This window comes from Haemorhous mexicanus, chromosome 6, assembly GCF_027477595.1.
Source record: "Haemorhous mexicanus isolate bHaeMex1 chromosome 6, bHaeMex1.pri, whole genome shotgun sequence".
NCBI lineage: Eukaryota > Metazoa > Chordata > Aves > Passeriformes > Fringillidae > Haemorhous > Haemorhous mexicanus.
In genome coordinates, this window is record NC_082346.1 from 51,227,886 (window position 1) to 51,242,463 (window position 14,578).

Below are 14,578 nucleotides of genomic sequence, written 5' to 3' on the forward strand. Positions count from 1 at the left end.
CACATTTAAGGATGTTTGTATTACTCTTGCACTTTTTCTGCGGTTGGAAATCCTTGTGTCTCTGTTCTTTGGAGACATGATTTAAATGCTGGATTAGGGATTAACTCTGTTTGAGGTTTTTTCCTATGCTCCAAACTACCAAGACTCACGTCAAAGATGAGTAGCTGTGTTCTCAGAATCCCCATTCAAAACCCACCCTGCCTGGGAACTATCACAATATGGTTTTAAGAGCTTAGTGATTATCTGCTTGGAAGTAGTGTGAGCACAAGGAAAACACAGGCAGCTTTTGTTGCACTGCATCTACTGAAACATTTAGAATGGGGTTGGCTTGCAACCTGTCCAAATTCTCACTTCCTTGCAATAAGAGCAGTGATCACAGGCTGTGCAGATGACATGACTGTTGGGAGAGGGTGGATGTGCTCATTCAAGGCATTCCAGATACCAGGGCCGAGACTCAAATTGCATAGCTGGGAACAAGAAAGTCCTGGTAGCATCTGAACAGCAGAGTTTATGTGAGCAAGTGGTGCTTCTGTAACAACCCAAGTGCTCTGTGCCTTTTGGCATCATCAGCACTTTTCCTTTCTGCTGAAAGAAACACACACTGCAGTGGCCCTGCAATTCCACTGCTTCATGTTTTGTAACAACATTCTACATGGACTCTGCCATGTGGCAAAGCAAACAGGGTTACTCACAGAAGATACCCTGTCATCAAGCAGAGTCCCACTGGACCATAAACAAGGTCAGACAGAACAAACTTACAGTCTCTCACATGGCTCATAGGCTGCCAGGAGAAGTTTGGCGCTCGGGTCTGCTGGGGCCCAGATAGGCTGCCTTCCAGGGACCCAGCCCTGTGGGTCTATCTTCCCTCACAGGGGTTCTCAGCTGAGTTAAACTCTCTCTAGGTAAGTCCTATTCCTCATAACTTCCCATGAGTGTGTCAGATCATGGCTCACAAACCCACAGCAGGCCATTCATGTTGGATGTTCATCATAGGTGGTCACAGGCTTCACTGTAAGCTGTATTATCCCTTCTGCTGATTGTCACTGCAGGAAGTCAGGTCGATTGGGTTATAAAGGTTACAATCTTTAGCTTATAAAGAAAGTCTAGTTTTCTTTCAGGGCTTAGTTTGGATCCAGCTGCCCCATAGGCTGAGAGAATGCATGAGTAGGAATTGTAGAGGAATAAAAACATCTCCAGATGAATGAGAGGCACAATAAAACACATGTGTTTACCACAGATTAAATACACAGTCCCTAAATGAGAATTTTAGTTATTTATGTCTATCAGAATTCTGATATATTCAATAGAATAAAGAGGGTTCCCTATCACATATTAAGACAAGAGAATGATGCAAGGACTAATGATGCAAAGTAAACCAAGATAGAATTTCTTGGAATTAGGAAAAAATACTCCATCTCCCTACACAAGCTTTCCAGAATTGTCCAGTTCCTAAAGAATATTATCAGAACTGTGCTGAGAGTTACATCAGCGAGGTATGTTCAGTGCCCATATATTGTGAACTGTAGGCAGTTTTCTGCTTTTGGTGCATGTTTGACACAAGATTTCCTGTCTCCTACACATCCCCTTCTTCCAGAGGGATTTACGATGATTCCTCTTCCTACCCCTGGTCCGTGCCACAATTCAGGTCAACCTGATGGTCTGGAGCATGAAGTTGCTCATGTGGAGGAAAACTGCAGGCATGCCCCGCAGCTTGGTAGATAAGTCCCAAACCAGCATTCAGAGGTATCTATCCCATTTTATATTTTGCTAGTAGCAGCCATTTTTCACAGACAGTAGGGAAGCTACCAATGCAGCTGTTGTCCTGCCATCTCAAACCCAAAGGCCTGGGAGATTCATGGGGAAGGAAGTTGCTCTGTGTGTGATTTCCCAAAGCTTTTGCTCTGTCCTAGCAACCACTGGATTTTTCCTAACTTCTTTTCCTTTAGCAACAGGCCAACAACCTGTTTTTCTGCCACCACACTCTGATAAAAATCTCGTGGCTCTGATAAAAATCTCACCATCCTACCTTCTAATCAGTCTTGGTGCAGAGATTTATCTGGATAGGATCTCACAGGAACTGCTCCCAGGTCCTGTTGAGTTTGTGTAGGCACTGCAGGGCAGGCTGCCTCACACCACAGCAAGTTCTCATTGATCTTCACTCTGTAAAAGCCCCTGCTTTGCACTGAGGTGTGGACTCTGCCAGTCCCCTGAGTGATGCCATCTTGCCTCATGAGGAGAATAGCTCAGGGCTCCCACCGAGTTCTTGCCACTTGGAGCAAAGGGAGTCACACAAGGCAGCAATCTCCAAGTCCCCCTGAGTCAGAAGCACAGCTCCCCATACACCAACCCAGTCCTACAAACACCAGTGGGCCCCTGCAAAGCACCTCGGTGTAAGGTGGGCCAAGTTTGGGAGAACAGGTCAGGAGGGCACAGGGATGTCAGGGATGGGGAACTTGTTGATTTGGGGCTTGCACCACCTTTGAAGTGCTCAAAACAGACTGCCAGGATCACTGTAGAAATGAGCAGTGTGCATTCAGAAGCCTCATCTTCCTAGGAATGGGGACTCAACTTCACTTGCAAAAAAGGTCTCCAGGATCAATGTGCAATGGCATGAGAGCAGTGCAGTGAGAGAGAAGCTGTCACTGTTAGACTCTCCTTGAGGCAGCAGCTGTGCAATGGTGCCTCCAGGTTTGCTATAGAGTTTAGCCCAGTGCTGCTCTGCAAGGGTGGGTGATCTACAGACTCACAACAGCAAGAAAGTGTTTAGGTATTTCTTGAAAACAGATTTTACCCAAATAGGCACATAAAGAGAGAATGTGAAGAATCACAATTTCCGTATGAGAAAAGCTGCACTCATGTAACAGCTTTAAGACATATTTTACTGATATCTGCTATGTTAGTAAGAATGACTAAAGATGTTTTTTGTCTTTAAGAGATTTATAGAATGGTAAAAGAGACTGGAGTAATTCCTTAAGTGACATATTTAAATTACATTGTATATTTTATTGATTATCCACAGTTGATCAATTATTCGTGAATGACATTTTTTCACAGACAATTCTTTGAAAATTTATGTTATGGCTAATGTCACTGTCTCTTAAAGTTCTTTGCTGACCTTGTGGCGTGCAAAGAGGCACTTGCAACAAGAGCTACATCAGAGTAAGTCTATTGTTTCAGGGATTATTCTCTTTCTTTTTTTTTTTCAATGATTTCTTAAGATGTCCTAGGCAAAGAGTTGGAATGTGTGAGAAGGAACAGGTTGATTGAGGATAAGCATCAGCCTAGGCAGCAAAGAGTGATGTAAGGAGGAAAGGACTCTGCAGGAACCAGTTCAGGTGAATATTGGAGAAGACATAGTAGAATGACAAGAGTTGTTACCTATTGGGATAAAACTTTTGGTGAGTAATCCAGAACTGAAAGCAGGAAAAAAACTCCTTAGCAGAGATAATTAATTTTTAAATATAACAACATACTTAAGAAAAATTATCTTCCATGGAAAATTTGGAATATGCATTAATAAGTGGAATTGTTGTGGTGGTTTCAGCCTGGTTGGATGACAAATGCCCACTAAAGTCATTCCATCACCCCTTTCTTCAACTGGAAAATGTAGAAAAAATAAAATGAAAGGTTCATGAGTTGAGATAAGGATAGGGAGAGATAGCAAACTGATTACTGTCACAGGCAAAATAGACTTGACTTGGAGAAATTAATTGAATTTATTACCAATCAAAACCAGAGCAGGATAATGACAAGTAAAACAAATCTTAAAAGCACCTTTGCCCCAACTCAGGGAGAAGGGCAATAAGGCTCATGGCCAGTTCATCACATGGTTCTGCTGCTGCTTCCTCCTCAGGGAGAGGAGTCTTCCCCCTGCTCCTGTGTGGGGTCCCCAACACAAGAGACAGTCCTCCACAAACTTCTACAGTGTTAGTGCTTCCCATCCACCACAGTGTTTTAACTGCTCCATTGTGGCTCCCTCCCACAGGATGCAGTCCTTCAGGCCCAGGCTGCTCCATTGTGGCTCCCTCCCACAGGATGCAGTCCTTCAGGCCCAGGCTGCTCCATTGTGGCTCCCTCCCACAGGATGCAGTCCTTCAGGCTGCTCCAGCACGGGTCCCCCATGTGGTCCCAAGTCCAGGCAGCAAACCTGCTCCAGAGTGGGCTCCTATCTCCATGAGGGTCTGCAGGTCCTGCCAGGAGCCTGCTCCAGTGTGGGCTTCCCATGGGGTCACAGCTTTCTTTTGGACATCCACCTACTCCTGAATGAGCCTTCTCCATGGGCTGTAGGTGGATCTCAGCTCTCCCCCGGATCTCCATGGGCTGCATGGTGACAGCCTGCTCACCATGGGCTGCACTACAGCCTGCAGGTGGATCTTTGCCTTAGCATCTGAAGCACCTCCTCCCTAGTTCTTCACTGACATTGGTGTCTGGAGGATGATTTCCATCATTTATTCTTACTCTGAACTCCTCTGGCCTCAATTACTTCTGCAAAATAACTTTATTCCCTTTTCAAATATGCTTCCACAGAGGTGTTACTATCATTCTTGATTGGCATGGCCTTCAGCAGCAGCAGATCCATCTTGGAGCTGACTGGCAGTGGCTCTGTCTGATATGGGGGAAACATCTGGCAGCTTCTTAGTGAAGTCACCCCTAGAGGCACCACACATGCCCCACTACCAAAACCTTGCCATGCAAACCCAATACAATTATTCAGCTGGGGAAAATGTTACATTTAAAAAGTGTCAGTTGATGGTGATTTTTTACAATGTTTTTTTCTTATTAATTGGATAAGATAATTTCTCATTTACTTCTGAATGTCCCTCAATCAGAGACTAGTTAGCAGCACTACCTAGCCCAAAACTATAAATGCTGTAGCCATTATATCCCATATCCAATATCAGTGTTCCAAATAACCCAGCTATTACTCCTTAGTAGGATCAACAATTTTCCCCATGAAAAGTGTGGTGCCAGTTTTTTTGTCAGAGATCAAAATAAGGAAGGGCCTGTTGAATTTGATGGTATGAAAAGTAAACGAAACTCTGGTAAAGATTATGGCAGTGGCTCCTGCAGCTTCAGTTCCAGCCTCATCAACTTCCAGCAAGGCTTTGTGAATTGCCTGCACAGAATAGGAGAAAACACTGTGGTTTATATATGGGACCCGAAGCAGGAGTAAAATAAATTCTCTTCTTATGGAACATTTAGGAGAAGAAAGGAGTAATGAATCCAGTAGGTGAAATTTTATTGTATGATAAATCTCCAACATTTTGAAAAAGGAATATTTTATATGCCAGGACTGAGCAAGGAGGGCCAAAAATTAGCGTGGACACACTGAAATGCATTCTCACCGGTGCTGAGCAGAGTGGGATAAAAATACCCATGTACAAGATGGTTTATTTTCTTAGATGGTTTGGGCTTCTACTAGCAACAATTTCTCTTATTTCAAGGTTAGCTAAAACCTGCCATTTAAATAATATGGGGCAGTATTTGACATCTTTAGCATTAAATCATAGCTCAACCTGTCACAGTCAAATTCTGCTACTGCAAACTGGAGATTTCCCGAAAACTTTGGGAATAGTAAAAATTGAGATATTAATCAACACAAATATCATAATATCATTTGTAGTTTACAAATGACACAACTTCATGTAAACTATTATATTCCAGTGCAAAGAAGTTATTTAAAAAGTTGCCCAATTTCTCCATGTATTTAATATCTAGCTTTTTAGTAACCGCATTAAAGTAATACAAAAGTGAGCTGGCACTTTCATTCTGTAAAAAAGCACAATTACAGAGCTAGCCCTTACATGTCATTGTGAGTTTTACTTCAGTAATATAAAGAGGGAAATAAAGTCTTTAAAAATCCCAGACACAACTGATCAAAACAGCCAACCACCATCCTATCACCAGCTCTGTCTACTTACTTGTGAAACCTGGAGATGGTGGTTGCCACTAATTCCAGACAGATCAGCATTACCTGAGAACACTTCAGTAATGCCCATTTGCTCAAACAGGGTTTTAACATCGTAAGACCCACTAATAGAAAACTTTGGCAACTGCAGATTTAATCTCCTGTTGATCAAAGAAAAGAAAAGAGCAGTGAGCCCTTGCAGCCTCTTTACAACCAGCAGGGTGTATGCAACTCGGCAACACTTGAAAGCATTCTTTTGATTGCGAATTTGTTTGATGGTAGTCTTTGTATTCCTTGAGCAATTTTGGCTTCCCAAGACATGCACCATCTTCTTGTATTTAGGCTGTCTATTTGATTTTGGGAAAATAACCAAATTTGTCCATTGTCACTCTTTCATCCCAGTGCTACATGAGCAGCTAGTTGAGTGTTTTGGCTAAAGACTTAGAGAGTAAGCAGACAGTGGTCTGCTGGACAGTGGAAAGCCTAAAGTAAGGGAAAAGGAGGATAAAATCTAAGACATAGTGAAGGAAATGAATCATGTTAACACCATGAAAGAAGAGGTAAGGAGTCAAAAAGTAGCCAAGTTTTGAGTTAGCTGTTACAATGCTGCTATCCCCTTCTGTCAGGTCACAGACCCTGCAGTTTCTTAGTGATTGTGCTCTGCTCTGACTCATTTGGGGAATTGCTTAACACTTCCCTTTATGAAATCAGGACATTATGTCCAATAGGAGGTGATCTGAAATTGGCATTTTCCCTTGAAAAGAGTGATGTGTGCTCAAATATAGCAATCCATATACTTAGAGTTACCTGGTCACAAGTTTGCTATCCCATTTACAAACCGTTTCCTTGGAAAGAGCATCTTCCACTTGCTTCATCTTTCCATCATCAGGCAGAATAAGCAATGCTCGTGCAGTGCCCTGGTAAGGCAGCTCTACCACCACACAGGAGAGATCCTGGTCATAGTAAACGTTTGAGATACCATCCTGCTGCATCATGTTGACTCTAACAGATGTGTTTGGGTTCACAAAAAAATCATCCTCATAAGTGCGCCAAGGATCGAAAGAATTTTCCCAGGCAGCTAATGAGGAAAAAGAGATGTTGTTGCACTCAAATGTGAAGATCATGAAGAATAGCTCATCTAAATTAGACCAGCTTTAATGTAGGACACTGGAGGTATATTGATGGGAGAAGAGGCTCACTAAATCACTTCTACCTCCTCTATAACACACAATAAAACATTCTAGCTGTGTAGTAAGCTCATCATATTTTGTGTGCACATGTCATGTCTTGCTGAAGAGCAACCAAAGGCTGATGACCAGTTGGGAGTCCTTCTTCGCCTGTAGGCCTGTGTAATGTCTTTCATGCCATTTAAAAGCAGTCACTTAAGCATTCAGTCACAGGACCTTCTTATGCCTGTTCTGTTAGGCCATACCCTATGCAAGCTGACTGCACTCGGCCTGGTGTAGAACTCATCAGCAATTAAAGAGTCCTAACATTTGAGCAAGGCTCCAGAAGCACAGGCCTTCAAGATGTTATGTCCCAGATTTTCATGCAGAGCACCTAGTAGATCTACCATAAAACTGGGATCCCTGTGCAAGGATGTCAGTCCACCAAGTCTGTATAGTCAGCATAGAGATCTTGGACACATCTTTAGTCATTGGGGCCTCAAACAGTGAGATTATGTGGATCCTTGGCTATGAGGCATCCACTAGGGTGGAACTTTTCTGTCCACAGCTTTCAAGCAAATTGAGTCAAAACTGAGAAATCAGTGTTTCTCAACAATCAGATACTCTGCTTTTGGCCAAATCTAATCTGTACTTGAAAGGTCCTGCACAATTTAGCTCTTTCCTAAATTGTCACTCTGGTAATAAATCATCAGAATTTCCCTAAAATTTTTATTTTATATCAAATCTATTGAAATTTTATGTTAAGTGTCTTACCTTTAAAGTAAATATAGTTTACAAGAACCAGTACTGTACTTGGATCAAGATGACCAACTAATTCAGGAATTTTCCCCTTGGTTTTCTCCTCTACATATTTATTGATTTGCTTTGTGGCTTCTTCTGTTTTATGAAAATTGCTGGAGAAAACATCTGCATCATAAAATTCTTTGGTATTTTGTAAAAATGACTCCTGTGGTTCATACCCAGCAGCTGTAAAAAGGGCATTCCCTGTATTTAATGTGATATTAACATCAGCACAGTTCAGTACTGACAAAACTTTGTGAAAACTTTCATGTACATCACGTATGCGAGTCTCAGTCAGGTCATCAAAGCCCAGTCCTTCAAAAATCTGAGAGAGAGTTGTTGATTTAGCACCAACAGCCAGCATGGCAAAGGCAGTGGAGATGCTCATAGGAGAAAAGAACACATTTTTATCAGCTTCTTTTGATGAAGCCTGCTTGTAAAATTTAAATACAAAATCTGCATAGTTAGAGCCTTTCTTGTCACAGCTATATGTTAATAAATTTTCTCTTCCATCCTGCAGATTAGTATTGTTGACTTCATGGCAAATATCTTCAGGGCAGCAATGGGTTACAGCACAAAGAACAGCAAGGAGTAAACAGAGGCACAGGAGACACTTCATCTTCTTTTCAAATTATTCTGTCACAAAATAAAGTCATTAAATGAGCAGATGGTAATAATGTGCTTGGTAGTAAGAAATAATGAATAGTTTGTTAGCACAAATGTTTCATAGTTCAACTGTAAATATCTGTGTACATAGCGAGCTCAAACTTCTGATGGGCACAATGTCAACTTTATTTAACAAATTCTAATGAATTATGGACTAAAATGTCAGGCATAAGAAATTCATAATACTCCATGGTAACTGCTGTGGAAAAGCAGTACTTTTTTCCATTGGCAATGAAAATATAAAGCTACAGTCCGTAATAATCTTTGTTAACAATGACATTATCTTCCCAAAACACTGTCTGCTATAGGGTACATCTGAACATACAAGTTATTACAAGGTAAGGCAGGGTGTGGGTTTCAAAGACGTCAAATATTCCACAGCACCTGCCCAAAAACAATTTGATATATGTAAGGGAATGTGAGGCAGCTCACTACTCACTGGGACTGAGTACATTCCCTCAGTTTCCTCAGGGCAGCAGCACATGGATAGAGAGCTGTCATGGACTATCCTGTGCTTGTTAAATTCACACCCCTGTTTTCTTCATGGTTACTTACTCACATGGCCAGTTACTGGCCAAAACTGATAAGTGATGGAAGAAGGTCAACTGCATGCACTCCAAAGCAAAAGCCTGGAGCACCCCATGCCGTGACAGCAGTGCACAGAGAGGTGGGCACAACGACGTGTGGCAAGCAGCAGGTTTGAGTCAGATAATGAGGTGCATGTCTGGAATGAAGGAATCTTCCCTTTGGGGGAGCTGCAAGGAGTGCTTGTAACTTCTTAAATGGTGGTGTGCCCCTCACCATGGGTCAACCTGCATGGGATGTGGGAAGGACCTAGGTCAAAGAGGGAGAGAATCACTCATCCCATTTGGACACCAAAGGACACAGATTAATTCCCTTGGAGATTACAAGTTTCTTTATTGTGCTTGATCTCCTAAAGCTGACATAATATACTTCACATGAGCCACCTGCTCTCCACACGAACTGGAACAATCTCTGGTTTACTGAATTCAGTTCCCTGCAGTTCTGGGGAGGTATCTCCATAAACCCTCTTCAGAACTGTAACAAGTTATCAATGAAAATAAGCTTTTTGTCCTCACATATTCATCATGAAAACATTTCTAGAACTTTTCTACTGTCATGGGTTCTCTTCTGGTTTCCAGCCAATTCAGCCTATCTATATCTTTTTCTTTCAGGAAAGTATTTTCCCATGTTTGTGGTAAAGTTTTCTTGGTCCTACATTGATTCCTAGATGTGAAAGCTGACAGTATATACTATCTAAAGATTTAGAGTTTCTGACTGCAGCCCAAGTTCAAGGATTCTCAGTTATTAACCAGTTGTTTTGTTTTTGTATTGACAGTCTTTCTTTTTTTCATAGCAAACATATAGATAGCTGTGTGTTCTCATATTTGCTAGGATCTGGGTGTACTGAGTATGCCTGAGATCAGACAGGGCCCACTGCAGTGACCCACAGTAACAAGTGGTAACACTAAATTTGAATTTCCTTAAAAGATGGACTATGACCCTTGACGGGAATATAATAAAACTATTTGCAGATAACTTTTAAGCAGAACTCTGCCTCTTTTTCATAGTCAAAAAAAAAAAAAAAAAAGGCAAAACCCAAACAGCCGTTATGTACTGTGGAAAAAAGAAGAAATAATATAGTACAAAAAGGGTTTCAAAAGTATTTGATGTTAAACATGTCATAGTCTGTTTTTCTCTAGTTATTTGAGATATTGGACACTTAAGTGAGAAAGAAAAAAGAAAAAATACTTCTTGAACCCATATTGAGCTTAGCCTAAATTTTAAAGTATTTCTGAAGCAGAGAGCATGGTTCGGGGTTTTTTTTTCTGCAGTAAACTTATATTAGGCATGTTTATAACTTCTGCTGTAACAGATCAGTTAAAAAACTTCTCCTGGTACCATAACTCTCTACAGAAATCGAAAAGAAGTACTTCTATCAAAAGCTGGAAAACACGGAATATTGTCATCAAGTTTTCCTCAAGAACTTTTTCCTTTCAGAGATGAAAACCATGTTAATTTCAACATTTTGAGATTAGAAAATTCCTGAGACCAGTATTTTTGTTAATATTTCAAAGCTGAAGAAATTGTAAAGGCTTTGTTAAATCTGGAAGTCCTTTTTTATGCAAATTAGAAATTCAGAAAATAATTCCCTTCCAGAAGACATATTAGTTTGTCTATGGGAGGAAAAGGGGTAATTAAATTTAAATTGTGGCCTTCCACCTACCCCCTACACTCACCCCAGTCCTAATTAGAGAGCCTGGCCTTAGCAATTCAATTGTTGCTTTATAAATTAAGTCACCAGAAGAGTTTTTAAATTGGACCTGGTTGCTCAGTCACTAGCGGGATTATACTAATTTTGAGTCACTGTGAAGGCTGTTTCCAACCTGAAAGGTGATTACATCAGTATTCTCTTTTAACAAGTACTTAATAAGTCACCATGACTTCAAAGGGTTTTTAGTTTGATTTCAGTCTAAGCATATTCCCCCAGAACAGCAGGTCCCACTGGTCCCTTGCACTTCTGCTTGGTTAATATTTCATTGCAACATCCACACAGAACCAAATCACAAACAGAGAAATGAAATTAACCTAATAAAATTCCACTGACTGCAGAAAGCATCATCTCCAACTCTGTAAAAACAAAAATATGTGTGTAGTACTTACAAAATCAGAAGCCCCGTTGCATTCAGCTGACCACGCTGCTCCCCAAGCTGTTACTTATACTGCTTCATCATCTTCTGCTTAATTAGAGATGTTAAACATTACACAGACCCGATAAAAATTAGAGCCAACCAAAATAAAGGAGGAAACAAAGCAAATATTGATGAAACAAGGTTTGCAAGGACCATCTCTGTTCTTCAGCCAAAGAAGCTGACAATCTTCAGCCGTTTCGATAGCAGCTGTGACATCTCTCTGTGGCCTCTGACCATGCGGAGGAGCTTAAGTGCAAATGTGTGGTCAGGACCCTACTGGAAACCAGGAGGTTGTGCCTGGAATCACTAGAAACAGGTGCTAACTCTGGGTGCCAGAAGTCAGACCTTCTCTGTTGTGATGAAGCACACATGGAGCTGACAGCCACGTATCACATCAGGTTGGTGCTCTTCCAAAATCTACCCAGAGACAAATCTTCTGCATGATCCTCAGCCTGCATATGGATGACAAAGCAATTGTCTGTACTCTCTCACTCTGTAGCTTAATAGCACTGAGGGGGTATGTGATAGACACGTTTCCATGATAGATGTCCCACCCTGGCTGATGTGGTCCCTTCATCTTTCTCAGTTCTGTGTGCATCTCAGTTCCTGCCTTGGGCAGGAGTACAAGTGGTGGGAATACAAGAAGCAGGCTGTTTACTCCCACATGTTGGCGTGCTGAGTGTGCTCACCCACTTCTCATTCTCCTTGCCCTCTCACACACTTTTAAATTGTTCAAATGAAAATAAGTGCTGTTTGTTTCTATTACCTTTTCCCGATAGGACTGAAATGCTGATGGATCAGGATGACTGATTTTTTCCAGTTAACAATAAAGACCATGATTGAGTGGTGACATAAAATACATTTCCCCATTTGTGATGACTCTTTTCTACTTGTTTACTCTCATGTGTAATTTTGTTGTTACAAACATAGATAAACATGGAGACAAAACATAGATAAACATTGTCTGGACACTCCTCTTCTTTGTTTTCCTCTATATTTCTTCCACTCTCCGCCTCCCCCCTTCCCTTTGTACTTGTTCCTTCTAACTCTGGCTGTAAAGATCACAAACACAGAGATTATTTTACTCATCCAAGCCCGAGTGAATAACAGGTCATGGTGGTCAAGGACGAACTGTATTGCAAAATGGTTATAAGCCTCTTGTTTTCTCTTTCATTTGTGATGCCTTGTAATTACTGTTTTGTTTTTAATAATGTTAAGCTAAACTTTAACAAGGCATTTCCTTACCATTTCATTATAGCAGCAGAAATAAGGTACTACAGCAGCTTGAAACTAAAACAATGAGCAGACAGACGCGCGCATGCCAGGTGTGCCACGCACTGCCACAAGCCATTACAGTCCCACCTCCCTGCTGGCCACAGTTTCAACTCTAAGTCATGAAACCAAGTTAACCAGCTTCATACTGCTCATTTATCTAATGAACTAGATCTTTGTCTCTACTATTTGTTTTTTGTAGGAATAAAAGTACAGAACATGGAAATAACAAAATAGATGTGTTTTATTCCTTCTGATAATTAAAACCACGACAAAGTCTACATTGCCTGAGTCCACGTTGCTGCTCTATAGTTCATGTAGGTCAGTTTCTACACCACACCCCAGCTCACATTTTGATGTCTTTAGAAGAAACAGAGCCATATATTCATTTCATGCATTTGGTAATACCTTGAAACATCTTCCAGACTGTTTTGTTTTGAATAGAATATTCCAAAGCAGGTTTAAAGAGTTCTTAATTAACCATTAACTGGTGTATTCAATGACAAGAGAACCACTCAACTTGTCCAGTGTTCTTGTAATGCTTCTTTACCTTAGGTAAGGAAATTAGAGTTTTTGTGTCTATTTAGCAACACTAAAACTCTTCTGGGATTATGGCTCACAATTACACAAGTTACTTAAAATATAAAAAAAAATTATGCCTATAAATCTATTATGTCGTAACTTAAACAGAGACTTTTAGTGTAAAGAATACAGACCACAAGCATTTTGACAAAGCAGCAATATGAAGGAACTGGACATTGCCTTCACCTCCATTTCCTTGCTGATAGCCTTGAATTATGCTATAGTCTTTGGGAAGGATCAAGCACTCAAAGTGCAGGAAAATTTGCTAAGATTGGAGATTTATGCATGTCTGGTGAACTATGTTTTTTCTAGTCTGAATGAGGTATATAATGAAGAATAAAGGCCCAATCTACTCATAATGGTCATGCCATGCTTTCAATACTTCTTGGAGAACCTCCTCTACTGTCCTGTCAGAAAGACAAAATTCAGTAGTTTAGAAAGGGACTGTGAAATTAGGATGAAATATAGTCTATATATAGTGACGAAAATTTGCACAAGGAGGGGTAAGTTCTACTCACAGAACTTTCTTTCATTTGAATTAACATCCTTCATATGAAGTAAGTAGAGAAGAGGGACGAGAATTTAAAAAAAAATTACTAATGGCAATGACCAATAGTGAACACTCATCATAATTTTTCAGTTGGAAAACCAATTTCAGTTGCAAATTATACACTAAAATGTAGCAGGTGTGTTGCATGTATGGTGCACCAGTAACAACTGAACACTCGAATCCCCTAATGCTGCTTTAGTGTGTGCAGGTTGGTGGGTATGACACAGGAACCATAATCTCATATAAAAGGGGCTGGAGAGTAGGCAAATTGCTCTAACATTACAAACCTTTATTTAGGCCCCAGAATCTTTCAAAAGAAGATTGAGTTTTCATTATTTCTACATGTACCAGCTTTGCCATGGATTTTCTTTTCAGACCTCAGTATTTCTGTAACACTAATATTGGTAATGAAAGAGCTACCAAGATTTTAATATCTGGGTGATTTCCATCTGGGATATTGTAAAATAATAGTATGCATTCTGTTTTCTGTCCTTTCTAACTGCCAAAGTAGATGACAAAATAGTCTTATTGGCCATAAAGGTCTCCAAAAATGTCTTTCATTGGCCACGTACTGTTCAGGTTACAGGAATGATTTCAGATACGGATGGACCACCTGATGAGAGAACCACTGGACTGAAAATTCAAGATAGGTGGCTATCTCTGTTGAACAGCTGAGTTTTGGCCTTGGGAACATCACTAACACCAATAGGCTCCCGTTTTCTCACTTTTAAGATAAAAATGACACATCTAAATTCCTCACTGAGATTAGAAGATGTGAAAATAAAAAATTACTTTCAAAGGTCTTGAGCATTACTTTAGTTCTTTATTGAGTTTAATGAAGACAGAATCATTTTTATCAGTTTTATTCCATTACACCTTCCTTGGTAACAGTGATACACAATTTGAAAATCTGTGGTCT

General features: G+C 40.5%; 1 protein-coding gene across 3 annotated transcripts; it reads right to left on the reverse strand.

The window, feature by feature from the left end:
- Positions 1–3,697: 3,697 nt before the first annotated feature.
- Positions 3,698–11,441, reverse strand: LOC132329304 (serine protease inhibitor 2.1-like). Of its 3 annotated transcripts, XM_059850235.1 has the most exons (6): positions 11,227–11,303; positions 9,097–9,375; positions 7,849–8,511; positions 6,716–6,986; positions 5,922–6,069; positions 3,698–5,116 (listed from the first exon to the last, which is right to left on the reverse strand). In XM_059850235.1, exons 3-6 carry the CDS (start codon positions 8,492–8,494, stop codon positions 4,922–4,924), a joined length of 1,260 nt encoding a protein of 419 aa, XP_059706218.1. In that variant the 5' UTR covers positions 8,495–8,511; positions 9,097–9,375; positions 11,227–11,303; the 3' UTR covers positions 3,698–4,921. The 3 variants fall into 3 exon arrangements, with proteins under 3 accessions (XP_059706218.1, XP_059706216.1, XP_059706219.1); XM_059850233.1 differs by lacking the exon at positions 9,097–9,375 and having other exon boundaries at positions 11,227–11,441; XM_059850236.1 differs by lacking the exon at positions 11,227–11,303 and having other exon boundaries at positions 9,343–9,361.
- Positions 11,442–14,578: the final 3,137 nt, after the last annotated feature.